The 17,682-nt window shown below is 41.9% G+C and overlaps 1 protein-coding gene across 1 annotated transcript in view; it reads right to left on the bottom strand.

Annotated features, from left to right (window-relative positions):
- Positions 1 to 1,931: 1,931 nt before the first annotated feature.
- Positions 1,932 to 17,682, bottom strand: part of LOC124139399 (U5 small nuclear ribonucleoprotein 200 kDa helicase-like) — a 55,221-nt gene continuing 39,470 nt past the window's right edge. The window contains exons 36-45 of the mRNA XM_048402577.1: positions 17,573 to 17,649; positions 16,380 to 16,527; positions 15,379 to 15,455; positions 15,078 to 15,165; positions 8,114 to 8,235; positions 7,269 to 7,412; positions 6,590 to 6,766; positions 5,588 to 5,748; positions 4,334 to 4,415; positions 1,932 to 3,677 (exon numbers count right to left, since the gene is read on the bottom strand). Of these exons, the coding sequence (XP_048258534.1) occupies positions 3,432 to 3,677; positions 4,334 to 4,415; positions 5,588 to 5,748; positions 6,590 to 6,766; positions 7,269 to 7,412; positions 8,114 to 8,235; positions 15,078 to 15,165; positions 15,379 to 15,455; positions 16,380 to 16,527; positions 17,573 to 17,649 (1,322 nt within the window). The 3' untranslated portion in view covers positions 1,932 to 3,431. The remainder of the gene's footprint in view (positions 3,678 to 4,333; positions 4,416 to 5,587; positions 5,749 to 6,589; positions 6,767 to 7,268; positions 7,413 to 8,113; positions 8,236 to 15,077; positions 15,166 to 15,378; positions 15,456 to 16,379; positions 16,528 to 17,572; positions 17,650 to 17,682) is intronic.

The raw sequence follows: 17,682 nt of genomic DNA, 5'->3' as shown, positions 1-17,682 counted from the left end.
TTAATCCCACTCTCCGTTGATTGGCTACTGACTGTGTAGGCGTGTCAAGTTATGTGCATAAATTAAACGATCACCTGATTCATGTCACGCCACTGTATGTATTCCTACACCTGGGATGTTTATCAATGTCGTCATTTTTGTCTGTTTTGATATATGCAACTGTTTTGGGTTAAACTATTGTAGATAAAACATGTTTTACGTTGTCGAATTTAATTATAAGCATTGACTGTATATTTTTTTCGGTTCATTGAGGTATGAATCGAAAAACCGATGTGCAAACTTTTGTAAGAATCCGCTGCGCGGATTCATACAGTTTGCACATCGGTTTTTCGATTCATACCTCAATGAACCGAAAAAAATACACAGTCAATCCTTAAATAATTAAATTTTCGTTGTGTTCATTGAAATTCCTGTATTCTGATTAGCTGAATTGGTCACGTGTTATTGCATTCATTTCCCAATGAATGTAAAAAATTAAGCCACGCCCACCGAGGCGCACTACTTTTATTACTTCGGAATGTCGGGGAATCCCAATATTACAGCCGAAGGATCCCTTTCTACTCACGTGTATCGTCATGCACAGGACATTTAGCGACTTTCATGCATATTCATTGTCCAAACAAACCTTTGAAATCGAAGGCCGAGAATGAATCAAACAGCAAACGTGCAGGCTCGCTCGCCTGTTTTTGTTCTGCTCGCCTCGGTTCAACTTTCATGACTTCGGGTTTCCTTTCGAACTAGCATTTTTCCAACTGTGTTTTACCGTAATCAGGGAAGTAATGTTTGAATCTGGCGGTAACTGGCCATGTAATTTGAAACAGCCGCCTTAAAAAAATTCTCCCGGACATATTTCTTCCGGTTCGTTACAGTCTGACTGTTGCAGTTCTTTTCGCCACTTGTCTTAACTGACAGGTCCAATGAACATTGTTTTGATCCTGCTCTCCGTTGATTGGCTACTGACAGTGTAGGCGTGTCAATTTATGTGCATAAATTAAGCAATCACCTGATTCATGCACGCCACAGTATGTATTCCTACACCTGGAATGTTTATCAATGTCGTCATTTTTGTCTGTTTTGATATATACAACTGTTTTTGGTTAAACTATTGTAGATAAAACATGTTTTATGTTGTCGAATTTAATTATAAGCATTGACTGTGTATTTGTTTCGGTTCATTGAGGTATGAATCGAAAAACCAATGTGCAAACTTTTGTACGAGTTGTTTATCGTACAATACAACACTGCGGGGAGAATAAACCATGAGGGGCGCAGCATTTTGTACAGCCTTTTTAAAGGATGTCAGTACGTTGTACAAGCTTTAAAAACATTTACCCATGAAGGTATGATCGCACCTTTTTTCAAACAGTACTTCCGGGAGTGAGTGCAGAGTCCGCCTCGTTTTGGATTCAGAGGGCGGAGTTATGCATAAATATTGAGAGTCCGTATATCAGTGGCCTGTGGTCAGCAATATTCCCGTTATATCACGGTGGCCTGTCAGCAATACTACAGTTATATCGTGGAGGCTTGTAGTCAGTAATATAACATCTATATCACGGTGGCCGGGAGTCAGCAATATTACAGCTATATCACGGCGGCTTGTAGTAAGCAATATTACAGTTATATCACAGAAGCCTGAAGTCAACAATATTACATCTTCATCACAGAGGCCGGTAGTCAACAATATTACAGCTTTATCACGGAAGCCTGAAGTCAACAATATTACAGCTATATCCCGGTGACCTGTAGTTAACCCTTCAATCAACTGTCCGTAATACGCTCAAATCAGCAGCATAAGCACCGGAGAGCCAATACGACCTTTATGGGAGAACCTGGGTAACCAGTGTGAGAAGCCAACACTCTGACCATGAGGCTAAAAACCCTCAAGGATGTGACCTCAATGTGAAATCTTCATACTCAACACAACAGAGGAATCATGTTATGAGATATTGTTTATTTTGTTGTCAAATGTATCATGATATATTTACAATGAATTTAACACGAATAACAAATTTACAAATGAAGAGTTGTCAGTGAGCAGACATACAGGGAGTCTCACAGCACTACTTTACACATGACCTGATCCGACAGCAACAAGCAGCTACAGCAGGACATGGCATACTTCATCTGATTCAAATGATGACATCTCCATCACATCTTTCACACCTAGTCCTCCTTGTTGAGTGATGACTTGTATCAAAGGGAGGCAACCCCAGCCCATTCCTTCCAACCACAACATTATCATTAACTGCCCTTGGCATTTAGATGATCATCAGAAATGAATATGTGTATAACGCTCTTTCCTAGAACGCTGGATCGTGATCTTGGACCCCGATGGCAGCGGTATATAGGGAATCACTGTATATGAAAAAATTTGAAGGCAAATACATCTTTCTCATGTACAGAGTTAATTCTTTGTTGGGAAAACGACATCAGATGTAACGTTTTACATTCTACATCAGATGTAACGCTTTACATTCTACATCAGATGTAACATTTAACATTTTACATCAGATGTAACGTTTTACATTAGTAAAATGTGTATTCAGATAAAATATGCACAAATTCTTTCTGTGTGTGGCTCAGTGTTCCCTACAACCTCCTCTTCAGTTTCCCATGCCAGTAATATCTTACACCAGTAATCATTCAAATTACCAATCACACCTTCTGGAAATATCGCACAGCAGGTGTGTGTGTGAACATAAAATCACTTGTATCCTGAACCATTCTGGTGAGTGCTCCTTGAGACAGAACTATTAAAGAGCCATAGTTTCTATTCCAGTGTTACTGGATAGCGAGGTCAGCATGTGTGCTCATCACACCCCCACAGTCCTGTGAACACCCAACCTCAGTTGCACAAAGCAGAAAGTAGCAACATTACAATCTGAAAGGATGCGTGCTAAATAACAATATGAAATTTCAAATGTTTCATCTTTGTACACGTTTATACAAATCCTATACACGATGCTGATGAATCAAGAGGACGCATGAAATTAATTTAATATGAAATACATATATTTGTACTGTTTTCATGATAAAAAAAAAAAGATTCCTCTTTGACATTTTCTAAATTGAATAACGATGCATGATTCTCATGTGCAATGTGATAAACTGTATCTTGTTGCAAACTTAGCATATAGCATTCACTGAAGAAATATATAAAACATTCAATGTTTTTGAACATACATCTTATTTTCCATATACTAAATCTTGAATTAACTTGAAACATACATTCTTCACTGACCCCCCTGCTCCCTCTGTCTAATGATGCAACAGTCCTATTGCTAAATCATTTCCCTGGGAAAATCCCATCATGATCAAACATCTTCCCTGTATAATCCTGATCCATCTTTTCATAGTTTACCAATCACTTTCACTGTCTTCCCTTATCTTATCAGTTTCCTAATCACTTTTACTGATCTAATCCATGTTCCCTAATCACTGTCGCTCTCTTCACTGCCGCTGACTCCCTCGCGGACGGAGATGTTAAACTTGTACTCCTGGTCGCAACCCATGTAGGCGTCACTCATGAAGAAGATCACGTAGTTGTAGTGGCCAACAGAGGGCGCCACGAAGTCCAGCTTGACCTTGGCCTTCTGTTGCAGGGTCAGACGCTTGATTGACAGGAGGGAGTTGTTCTTGGGGTCGCCAATCACTACCCACCACCCCTCTTCACGTTTCTGAAAGTAACAAGATTGCTTTCAACTACTTTTTCTGAAAAGCTGATTATGAAATAAGGTATAAGGCTGCTTTTAACATTATCCCAAATATATTACACGGTGTGTCAGTTTTATGTGGGAGGGAAAGCCTGAAGTGATGAAGGTCTTCCACTTCGGTGAAACCCACAAGCTCTGATATGGTGCTGACAAACCTAGAAACATAATCGGGGCGAACCGGCATTCGACCCACAATCATAGCTTTCTAGCGTGCCCAAGGGACGCAACACCGACTTAGACAACTGGTCCGCCAGGTCAGTTTTGTTTGTTTGCTTGTTGTTTAACACCGCACTCAGCAATATTCCAGCTATATGATGGCGGTCTGTAAATAATCAAGTCTGGACCAGACAATCCAGTGATTGACATCATGAGAATTGATCCACGCAATTGGGATACAATGACATGTATCACATAAGTCAGCAAGCCTGACCATCCGATCCCGTTAGTCGCCTCTTATGACAGGCATAGTCATGTTTTATTGCAAGAATGGGTTGCTGAAGACCTACTCTATCCCGGGTCCACCAGGTCAGTAAGAAACAACAAATAAATACACTATTGCCATTCTTGTCAAATAACATGCCTATTAACAAAGAAAAGTCAAACATCCTGTATATATTTACCTGAGGGAAGAAAGGTGCGATGACGGGCCCGGACACTTCATCTTCTCTTTCCAGAGTCACAACTACATTGACGGTGGAGCCACTGAAACAGACACAATTGGTACAAAAATTGCCACAACAATCGTCACATGTCACTACTACATTGACAGTGGAGCCACTGAAACACACCATTGCTACAAAAATTGTCACATGTCACACCATTGCTACAACTGATACAACAATTGTCACATGTCACTACTACATTGACAGTGGAGCCACTGAAACACACCATTGATACAAAAATTGTCACATGTCACACCATTGCTACAACTGATACAACAATTGTCACATGTCACTACTACATTGACAGTGGAGCCACTGAAACAGACCATTGCTACAACTGATACAACAATTGTCACATGTCACTACTACATTGACAGTGGTGCCACTGAAACAGACACCATTGCTACAACTGATACAACAACTGTCACATGTCACTACTACATTGACAGTGGTGCCACTGAAACACACCATTGATACAAAAATTGTCACATGTCACTACTACATTGACAGTGGAGCCACTGAAACACACCATTGATACAAAAATTGTCACATGTCACACCATTGCTACAACTGATACAACAATTGTCACATGTCACTACTACATTGACAGTGGAGCCACTGAAACAGACCATTGCTACAACTGATACAACAATTGTCACATGTCACTACTACATTGACAGTGGAGCCACTGAAACAGACACCATTGCCACAACTGACACAACAATTGTCACATGTCACACCATTGCCACAGCTGACACAACAATTGTCACATGTCATTATGTCATTTATTCGTAATGACAGATCTACAGTGAGTAAGTGAGTTATGATCCCACTTTGTGCAATATTCAGCCAGTAAACTCTTTAACCAGTAGCCTACCGAGCTACCATGTAGTGACTGGACGTAGTTCACAATATATAGGCTGCAATCTTTTAGCATGAAAAATGTTCGCTAAATTTGAAAAGAGTCCATGCAGTAGTTTTCAAGTTATAGATGAGACAAATGTTTGAGTAAAAAAATCCCATGTAAAAAAATGAAAAATAGCTGGGGGTTTTTAATAGAAAATACAAATATTGAAATCAAACTTCGCACTGCACCCTCTTATTGGTATAGAAAGTGTTTTACAAGGTTGAAGGACGGATGAAATTCCTTGGTAGAACAATATACCCCAGCCCGTTAAGGTAGTGCGTATGATTGATGAGAGTTCTGCTGACCTGTGGATCTGCTCCTTTTCCTGCACCTCGTATGTCAGTTCGATGTTGGGGTAGCGGTTACAGAAGCGTGCCACGTCCGCCATCTCTGCCTCGGTCAGCTGCAGCAGCTGGTTCCGCTCTTCGTCCTCCATCTCCATCACATCAAAAATGGTTTCACTATTCTGAAAAAAACAGTACACAGCATTAGTTCCCATTGTATCAGACACCATAGAAATGAGCAAGTATTGGCCACAAATACACCATTTTAAACCCATATATCCCAAGCCCTATGACAAAGATACTCAGTTCATACAACCTCCACGGTCTTCCATCAGTTCATACAACCCCCACATTCTCCCATCAGTTCAAACAACCCCCACATTCTCCCATCAGTTCATACAACCCCCATGGTCTTCCATCAGTTCATACAACCCCCACATTCTCACATCAGTTCATACAACCCCCATGGTCTCCCATCAGTTCATACAACCCCCATGGTCTTCCATCAGTTCATACAAACCCCACGTTCTCCCATCAGTTCATACAAACCCCACATTCTTCCATCAGTTCATACAACCACCACATTCTCCCATCAATTCGTACAACCCCGAAGTTCTCTCATGGTGATCTGTATGCAGTCATCAGTTCATACAAACCCCACATTCTTCCATCAGTTCATACAACCCCCACATTCTCACATCAGTTCATACAACCCCCATGGTCTCCCATCAGTTCATACAACCCCCATGGTCTTCCATCAGTTCATACAACCCCACGTTCTCCCATCAGTTCATACAAACCCCACATTCTTCCATCAGTTCATACAACCACCACATTCTCCCATCAATTCATACAACCCCGAAGTTCTCTCATGGTGATCTGTATGCAGTCATCAGTTCATACAAACCCCACATTCTTCCATCAGTTCATACAACTCCCACATTCTCCCATCAATTCATACAACCCCCACGTTCTCTCATGGCCACCTGTATGTAGTCATCGGTTCATCCTTCCCCTTTGTACCTTTTCCTGACACTTCTTGATGATCTCTGCTGTGAAGTGTGGCAGTTGTTTGAGATACGAGTCCTTGCCCCACATGGCCTGGGTCACCATCTGTGCCAGCTCCATGGCCGCCAGCGCGGGGCTCAGCCACCCGTTGCTACTCAACACGTCCACGCAGGCCTGGATCAAGCGCACCGCCTGCAAGGAATAACACATTTACAACTGCCATCCGCGTATTTCCGCAAATACAACAAAAACTCTTCCTTCATATTATTCTCATTTCAAATAGTAACCTGTGATGCATCTGTGAAGGTTTTTGGTGTGCCCAAGAGACGAACTCTGCACAGTGAATTTCATAACATTACTGAACCCTGATAATTTTAAATGTAGGTAATACTTGCAACTAGCGATTACACACACCATCATATAGCAACAATTCACTATGCAGAGAGAGAAGATGAAAATGACCATACATGTACAGTACATAATAGTCACATGTTCTTAAAAATATATCTGCAATTAGAGTGATCTCCCCTCGTCGAGTATTGAGTAACAAATTCGAGTCTTGGTGAGACTCTGTCTTGAGTACTGGCTGAAGCCCTTAAACCAACATGTGAAACAAAATGTGAAACAAAATGTGAACCAACATGTGAAACAAAATGTGAACAAACATGTGAAACAAATGTGAAGCATGTCGTACCTTGCTGAGGATGTCCTCAGTGTCCGACTGTAGTTCAGCCGAGAGCTGCATGCGAGACAAGTGAGCCTGGAGCAGCAGGTTGGTCTTCATGTGGGGGTCGTTGAACTTGGGGTTGGTGGCCTTGTTTGGCAGCCGAGGAGCAAGCTGTATGAAAACATAACGTGAAATGTGAACATCCAACCGTTTCATAGTTAGAACAGTGTGTTTGTAAACCATCTCCTTGACTATCAATATCAACTGCCATACTCACTGCCCTACAGTTACCAGGTACTCATCCATATCTCAAAATGTATCTTCATGATTTACTCAGTGTCATGTCCTCTAGTGAGTTACACTCAATGACAGGTCTGCACAAATTGCAGCCATAAGGAAATATGCTCTGGATAGGTAGGTTCATGTCTTATTATATTGAAGACATGAAGCAATGCTTTCCTCAGTATAGGATTGTTTGTTTGTTTAACGCTGCACTCAGCAATATTCCAGCTATATGATGGCAGTCTGTAAATAATCAAGTCTGGACCAGACAGTCCAGTGATTGACATCACTAGCATCGATCCACGCAATTGGGATATGATGGCATGCATCAACCAAGTCAGCAAGCCTGACCACCCCTAACCATTAGTCGCCTATTACGACAAGCATAGTCGCCTTTTACGGCAAGTTTGGGTTGCTAAAGATCTTTTTCAACCCAGGTCTTCACGGGTATCTGGATAGGTAGGTTCATTTCATTATACATGGCAGCCACAAAGCAATGCTTTGCTCAGGACAGATAGGTGTATGTCTTTCTCATACAGTTGGAAGTAGACGAGATACTCCAAAAGCAAATGTAAGTGAGAGAAACTTGCCTGTCTGAGGATGGCATCTTCACCATGCCGAATGGGAATGTTTTCATTTTCAGCAGCATTGGAGATGATCTCAATGAGGCCCTTGATCTTTGTCTTGTTGTTCAGAGACATACTGAACAGCTCTGCAAACAACACATTGCATACAAATCAGTTCACATCTTAAACTCAAGAAATGATTACGAATTCAGCAAATTGTTATGAGTAAACTGGACATTTCCACATGATCCTGTTCTACTTGCATGGTTGAGTGAATGAGTGGAGCCGTGTTACGGGCAAGGACACTCCTCAGTCAGATCACACATTGGCACACACCCACACTCTTAGACCAGTATGAGGACCAAGCATTGCAAGAAGGTAAAGAAATTTAAAGTAGACAAGGGCTTTGTCAAAATAGCTTGTATTCAAAACATTGCTGACATCTACGATTTATTTATATCAGCTGATAGATTGTATATATTGTGGGGTCAGCCTTTCTCCAAGACATGTGGGTTCAGCCTTTCTCCAAGACATGGGGGGTCGGCCTTTCTCCAAGACATGTGGGATCAGCCTTTCTCCAAGACATGTGGGGTCAGCCTTTCTCCAAGACATGTAATTTAGGTAATTTCAAGTGTCAAGCCAGCAATAGCCAATAACATATAGAGGATATCATATTCGGGTTAACATCATACTATGTTTCCAACACGAGTGTCTAAATTCCGGTATTTAGGCACGAGTGTCATAAACGTAGTATGACATGAATACGAACATGTTCTATTTGTTACCGATGAAGATGTCTACATACAGAGACAAATTTCAGTGTTTACATATAAGGACAGCAAGCGGAACCACAATTTGTCGAATGACGTCAACAATCTTCAGCTATGACATCGTTTTAAGTGTGACGTCATTCTGACCTAATGTCACAAAAAGATTCAAATGACCTCAACAAAGCCGTCCTGATGACGGAAACAATGCACTGTTGTCTCGTGACGTTATTTGACAATAGGGCACTATGATTTGCCCTCATAGGTAATAAATGGTAATACAAAAGCAACAATGGACAGCTAAGTAACACTACTGTAACAATGGGACAACTGTGTAACACTACTGTAACAATGGGACAGCTATGTAACACTACTGTAACAATGGGACAACTGTGTAACACTACTGTAAAAACGGGACAGCTAAGTAACACTACTGTAACAATGGACAGCTATGTAACACTACTGTAACAATGGACAACTGTGTAACACTACTGTAACAATGGACAGCTATGTAACACTACTGTATCAATGGGAGAGCTATGTAACCCTACTGTAACAATGGACAGCTATGTAACACTACTGTAACAATGGGACAGCTATGTAACACTACTGTAACAATGGACAGCTATGTAACACTACTGTAACAATGGACAGCTATGTAACACTACTGCAACAATGGACAGCTAAGTAACACTACTGTAACAATGGACAACTGTGTAACACTACTGTAACAATGGACAGCTATGTAACACTACTGTAACAATGGACAGCTATGTAACACTACTGTAACAATGGACAGCTATGTAACACTACTGTAACAATGGACAGCTATGTAACACTACTGTAACAATGGGAGAGCTATGTAACACTACTGTAACAATGGACAGCTATGTAACACTACTGTAACAATGGACAGCTATGTAACACTACTGTAACAATGGACAGCTATGTAACACTACTGTAACAATGGACAGCTATGTAACACTACTGTAACAATGGACAGCTATGTAACACTACTGTAACAATGGACAGCTATGTAACACTACTGCAACAATGGACAGCTAAGTAACACTACTGTAACAATGGACAACTGTGTAACACTACTGTAACAATGGACAGCTATGTAACACTACTGTAACAATGGACAGCTATGTAACACTACTGTAACAATTGACAGCTATGTAACACTACTGTAACAATGGACAACTGTGTAACACTACTGTAACAATGGACAGCTATGTAACACTACTGTAACAATGGACAGCTATGTAACACTACTGTAACAATGGACAGCTATGTAACACTACTGTAACAATGGACAGCTATGTAACACTACTGTAACAATGGACAGCTGTGTAACACTACTGTAACAATGGACAGCTATGTAACACTACTGTAACAATGGGACAGCTATGTAACACTACTGTAACAATGGACAGCTATGTAACACTACTGTAACAATGGACAGCTATGTAACACTACTGCAACAATGGACAGCTAAGTAACACTACTGTAACAATGGACAGCTAAGTAACACTACTGTAACAATGGACAGCTAAGTAACACTACTGTAACAATGGACAGCTGTGTAACACTACTGTAACAATGGACAGCTATGTAACACTACTGTAACAATGGACAGCTATGTAACACTACTGTAACAATGGACAGCTATGTAACACTACTGTAACAATGGGCATCTATGTAACACTACTGTAACAATGGGACAGCTTTGTAACACTACTGTAACAATGGGACAGCTATGTAACACTACTGTAACAATGGGACAGCTGTGTAACACTATTGTAACAATGGGACAGCTATGTAACACTACTGTAACAATGGGACAGCTATGTAACACTACTGTAACACTGGGACAGCTGTGTAACACTACTGTAACAATGGACAGCTATGTAACACTACTGTATCAATGGGAGAGCTATGTAACACTACTGTAACAATGGACAACTGTGTAACACTACTGTAACAATGGGAGAGCTATGTAACACTACTGTAACAATGGACAGTTATGTAACACTACTGTATCAATGGGAGAGCTATGTAACACTACTGTAACAATGGACAGTTATGTAACACTACTGTAACAATGGGACAGCTATGTAACACTACTGTAACAATGGGACAGCTATGTAACACTACTGTAACACTGGGACAGCTGTGTAACACTACTGTAACAATGGACAGCTATGTAACACTACTGTATCAATGGGAGAGCTATGTAACACTACTGTAACAATGGACAGTTATGTAACACTACTGTAACACTGGGACAGCTATGTAACACAACTGTAACAATGGACAGCTATGTAACACTACTGTAACAATTGGACAGCTATGTAACACTACTGTAACAATGGGACAGCTATGTAACACAACTGTAACAATGGACAGCTGTGTAACACTACTGTATCAACGGGACAGCTGTGTAACACTACTGTAACAATGGGACAGCTGTGTAACACTACTGTAACAATGGGACAGCTATGTAACACTACTGTATCAATGGGACAGCTATGTAACACAACTGTAACAATGGACAGCTATGTAACACTACTGTAACAATGGACAGCTATGTAACACTACTGTAACAATGGACAGCTATGTAACACTACTGTAACAATGGACAGCTATGTAACACTACTGTAACAATGGACAGCTATGTAACACTACTGTAACAATGGACAGCTATGTAACACTACTGTAACAATGGACAGCTATGTAACACTACTGTAACAATGGACAGCTATGTAACACTACTGTAACAATGGACAGCTATGTAACACTACTGTAACAATGGACAGCTAAGTAACACTACTGTAACACTGGGACAGCTATGTGACACTACTGTAACAATGGGACAGCTATGTAACACTACTGTAACAATGGACAGCTATGTAACACTACTGTAACACTGGGACAGCTATGTGACACTACTGTAACAATGGGACAGCTATGTGACACTACTGTAACAATGGGACAGCTATGTGACACTACTGTAACAATGGGACAGCTGTGTAACACTACTGTAACAATGGACAGCTATGTAACACTACTGTAACAATGGGACAGCTATGTAACACTACTGTAACAATGGGACAGCTGTGTAACACTACTGTAACAATGGACAGCTATGTAACACTACTGTAGCAATGGGACAGCTATGTAACACTACTGTAACAATGGACAGCTATGTAACACTACTGTAACAATGGACAGCTATGTAACACTACTGTAGCAATGGGACAGCTGTGTAACACTACTGTAACAATGGACAGCTATGTAACACTACTGTAACAATGGACAGCTATGTAACACTACTGTAACAATGGACAGCTAAGTAACACTACTGTAACAATGGGACAGCTATGTAACACTACTGTAACAATGGGACAGCTATGTAACACTACTGCAACAATGGACAGCTATGTAACACTACTGTAACAATGGACAGCTATGTAACACTACTGCAACAATGGACAGCTATGTAACACTACTGTAACAATGGACAGCTATGTAACACTACTGTAACAATGGGACAGCTATGTAACACTACTGTAACAATGGACAGCTATGTAACACTACTGTAACAATGGACAGCTATGTAACACTACTGTAACAACGGGACAGCTATGTAACACTACTGTAACAATGGACAGCTATGTAACACTACTGTAACAATGGACAGCTATGTAACACTACTGTAACAATGGGCATCTATGTAACACTACTGTAACAATGGACAGCTATGTAACACTACTGTAACAATGGGACAGCTATGTAACACTACTGTAGCAATGGGACAGCTGTGTAACACTACTGTAACAATGGACAGCTATGTAACACTACTGTAACAATGGGACAGCTATGTAACACTACTGTAACAATGGGACAGCTATGTAACACTACTGTAGCAATGGGACAACTGTGTAACACTACTGTAACAATGGACAGCTATGTAACACTACTGTAACAATGGGACAGCTATGTAACACTACTGTAACAATGGACAGCTATGTAACACTACTGTAACAATGGACAGCTATGTAACACTACTGTAACAATGGGCATCTATGTAACACTACTGTAACAATGGGACAGCTTTGTAACACTACTGTAACAATGGACAGCTATGTAACACTACTGTAACAATGGACAGCTTCGTAACACTACTGTAACAATGGACAGCTAAGTAACACTACTGTAACAATGGACAACTGTGTAACACTACTGTAACAATGGACAGCTATGTAACACTACTGTAACAATGGACAGCTATGTAACACTACTGTAACAATGGACAGCTATGTAACACTACTGTAACAATGGACAGCTATGTAACACTACTGTAACAATGGACAGCTATGTAACACTACTGTAACAATGGACAGCTATGTAACACTACTGTAACAATGGACAGCTATGTAACACTACTGTAACAATGGACAGCTATGTAACACTACTGTAACAATGGGACAGCTATGTAACACTACTGTAACACTGGGACAGCTATGTAACACTACTGTAACAATGGACAGCTATGTAACACTACTGTAACAATGGACAGCTATGTAACACTACTGTAACAATGGGACAGCTATGTAACACTACTGTAACAATGGGACAACTGTGTAACACTACTGTAACAATGGACAGCTATGTAACACTACTGTAACAATGGACAGCTATGTAACACTACTGTAACAATGGGACAGCTATGTAACACTACTGTAACAATGGACAGCTATGTAACACTACTGTAACAATGGACAGCTATGTAACACTACTGTAACAATGGACAGCTATGTAACACAACTGTAACAATGGACAGCTATGTAACACTACTGTAACAATGGACAGCTGTGTAACACTACTGTAACAATGGACAACTGTGTAACACAACTGTAACAATGGACAGCTAAGTAACACTACTGTAACAATGGACAGCTAAGTAACACTACTGTAACAATGGACAGCTAAGTAACACTACTGTAACAATGGACAGCTATGTAACACTACTGTAACAATGGGACAGCTATGTAACACTACTGTAACAATGGACAGCTAAGTAACACTACTGTAACAATGGACAGCTAAGTAACACTACTGTAACAATGGACAGCTAAGTAACACTACTGTAACAATGGGCAGCTGTGTAACACTACTGTATCAACGGGACAGCTGTGTAACACTACTGTAACAATGGACAGCTGTGTAACACTACTGTATCAACGGGACAGCTGTGTAACACTACTGTAACAATGGACAGCTATGTAACACTACTGTAACAATGGGCATCTATGTAACACTACTGTAACAATGGGACAGCTTTGTAACACTACTGTAACAATGGGACAGCTAAGTAACACTACTGTAACAATGGACAGCTAAGTAACACTACTGTAACAATGGACAGCTGTGTAACACTACTGTATCAACGGGACAGCTGTGTAACACTACTGTAACAATGGACAGCTATGTAACACTACTGTAACAATGGGCATCTATGTAACACTACTGTAACAATGGGACAGCTTTGTAACACTACTGTAACAATGGGACAGCTAAGTAACACTACTGTAACAACGGGACAGCTATGTAACACTACTGTAACAATGGACAGCTATGTAACACTACTGTAACAATGGGACAGCTGTGTAACACTACTGTAACAATGGACAGCTATGTAACACTACTGTAACAATGGGACAGCTATGTAACACTACTGTAACAATGGGACAGCTATGTAACACTACTGTAGCAATGGGACAACTGTGTAACACTACTGTAACAATGGACAGCTATGTAACACTACTGGAACAATGGACAGCTATGTAACACTACTGTAACAATGGACAGCTATGTAACACTACTGTAACAACGGGACAGCTATGTAACACTACTGTAACAAAGGGACAGCTATGTGACACTACTGTAACACTGGGACAGCTATGTAACACTATTGTAACAATGGGACAGCTATGTAACACTATTGTAACAATGGGACAGCTATGTAACACTATTGTAACAATGGGACAGCTATGTAACACTATTGTAACAATGGGACAGCTGTGTAACACTACTGTAACAACGGGACAGCTGTGTGACACTACTGTAACAAAGGGACAGCTATGTGACACTACTGTAACAACGGGACAGCTGTGTGACACTACTGCAGTGGCAATGTCTCCAGGACCCCTCACCTATGGTGGTGTAGTTGATGTAGTAGTAGGCAGCGATCATGCCAAGATTAAGTGGTGCCACGTCCATGTCATCCTCAACACTGATACACTGAAATAATCAAAATTAAAACGTTAAGGTGCATTTCAACATCACTACCCTTCAAAAAAATGTTCCCGGCATGAAAAGCTTGTAACTTAATCATGTCCTGCCTACTCAGGTCAAAGAAAACTAATAACTACCTCTGATGTGATGTTTTCACAATACTGAGGAGCACAGCCATGCAGAAATATAATGTTTAAGGTAAAGAGTTGAGTGTCTTACCTTGGAGTGTTCGAGATTGTTGATTGTGTTTTCCACCAGCTCTGACAGGTGGTCTGACAAGTGACGATGAGACACACCTGGGGAGACAACAGATTGAGTAAAGAAACTACAGAAAAACATGGCCCTGCACCAAGCACTGCTCACATATCCCTTCAAGGAGCTGGCTCAGGTAGACAAACATGAGGTACAGAGGGCTATTCTGCCCTGGAGTCCCCACAGGGAGACAAGCATGGGATTACTGGTGACCTATTCTATCCTGGAATCCCCACAGGGAGACAAGCATGAGGTACAGAGGACTATTCTGTCCTTGAATCCCCACAGGGAGACAAGCATGGGGGTACGAAGGACAATTCTGCCCTGGAATCCCCACAGGGAGACAAGCATGAGGTACAGAGGACTATTCTGTCCTGGAATCCCCACAGGGAGACAAGCATGGGGGTACGAAGGACAATTCTGCCCTGGAATCCCCACAGGGAGACAAGCATGAGGTACAGAGGACTATTCTGTCCTGGAATCCCCACAGGGAGACAAGCATGAGGTACAGAGGACTATACTGCCCTGGTATCCCCACAGGGAGACAAGCATGAGGTACAGAGGACTATACTGCCCTGGTATCCCCACAAGGAGACAAGCATGAGGTACAGAGGACTATTCTGCCCTGGTATCCCCACAAGGAGACAAGCATGGGGGTACGAAGGACTATTCTGCCCTGGTATCCCCACAAGGAGACAAGCATGGGGGTACGAAGGACTATTCTGTCCTGGCAGTCCCACAGGGAGACAAGCATGAGGTACAGAGGACTATTCTGCCCTGGTATCCCCACAGGGAGACAAGCATGGGGGTACGAAGGACTATTCTGTCCTGGCAGCCCCACAGGGAGACAAGCATGAGGTACAGAGGACTATTCTGTCCTGGCAGCCCCACAGGGAGACAAGCATGGGGTACTGAGGTCTGTTCTGCCCAGGAAGCCCCAGGGGTGAGACTGGTCGTCATCTGCTCACCCTGGAGGTTGTAGTAGTTGGGGTTCTGCGTCATCCTCCTGTAGATGAATGTCCATGTCAGGTAGTCCACGGCATCTTGCTTGTTCTCCACCGTCTTGGTGACGATCTCTGCATTGAAGTGGTCGTGCAGGCAGTGGTCCAAGTGACTCTGAGACAGAAAGTTGGAGTGAGTTAGTGAGTTGGGGTTTAACACCAGTCCATGGTCCATTTTTAGTCCAAAAAAATCAATGCATTAGAAAAAATTATCAACGGTTGTCAAATTCCATCAAAACCTGAAAGCAGTCACTCCATTTCTGCTTATTAGTTTTAGAAGGGAAACTCACCTCCACAGGCAGAGGTTAGGGTTAGGGGGGGGGTAGGGTTTCAGAAGGAATTAACTTCGCGGGCAAAGGTAAGGTTAGGGTTAAGATTAGTGTTTCAGAAGGAAAACTCACCTCCATGGGGTTAGGGTTAGTGTTTCAGAAGGAAAACTCACCTCCATGGGGTTAGGGTGAGGGTTTCAGAAGTAAAACTCACCTCCATGGGGTTAGGGTTAGGGTTTCAGAAGGAAAACTCACCTCCATAGGGTTAGGGTTAGGGTTTCAGAAGGAAAACTCACCTCCATGGGGTTAGGGTTAGGGTTTCAGAAGTAAAACTCACCTCCATGGGGTTAGGGTTAGGGTTTCAGAAGGAAAACTCACCTCCATAGGGTTAGGGTTAGGGTTTCAGAAGGAAAACTCACCTCCATGGGGTTAGGGTTAGGGTTTCAGAAGTAAAACTCACCTCCATGGGGTTAGGGTTAGGGTTAGGGTTTCAGAAGTAAAACTCACCTCCATGGGGTTAGGGCTAGGGTTTCAGAAGGAAAATTCACCTCCATGGGGTTAGGGTTTCAGAAGGAAAATTCACCTCCATGGGGTTAGGGTTAGGGTTTCAGAAGGAAATCTCACCTCGATTGGGTTAGGGTTAGGGTTAGGGTTAGGGTTAGGGTTTTAGATGGTAAACTCACCTCCATGGGGTAAGGGTTGGGTTAGGGTAAGTGTTAGGGTTTCAGAAGAAACTCACTTCTATGGGGTTAGGGTTAGGGTTAGGGTTAGGGTTGGGTCTGGGGTTAGGGTTAGGGTTTCAGAAGAAACTCACCTCCATGGGGTATGGGTAAGGGTTGGGGTTGGGGTTGTGGTTGTGGTTGGGGTTGGGGTTTTAGATGGGAAACTCACCTCTACAGGCAGAGGCTCGTACAGGAACTTCTTGAAGAACTCCTTCTTCGAACTCTGGCACATGATCAGGGCCTTGCCTGGAACAGACACAGCATGTCACTTATTTAACA

The sequence above is a fragment of the Haliotis rufescens genome, unplaced genomic scaffold (genome assembly GCF_023055435.1).
Source record: "Haliotis rufescens isolate VD_foot unplaced genomic scaffold, xgHalRufe1.0.p SCAF_27, whole genome shotgun sequence".
In the NCBI taxonomy this organism is placed as follows: domain Eukaryota; kingdom Metazoa; phylum Mollusca; class Gastropoda; order Lepetellida; family Haliotidae; genus Haliotis; species Haliotis rufescens.
This window is presented reverse-complemented; position numbering and strand designations above follow the sequence as displayed.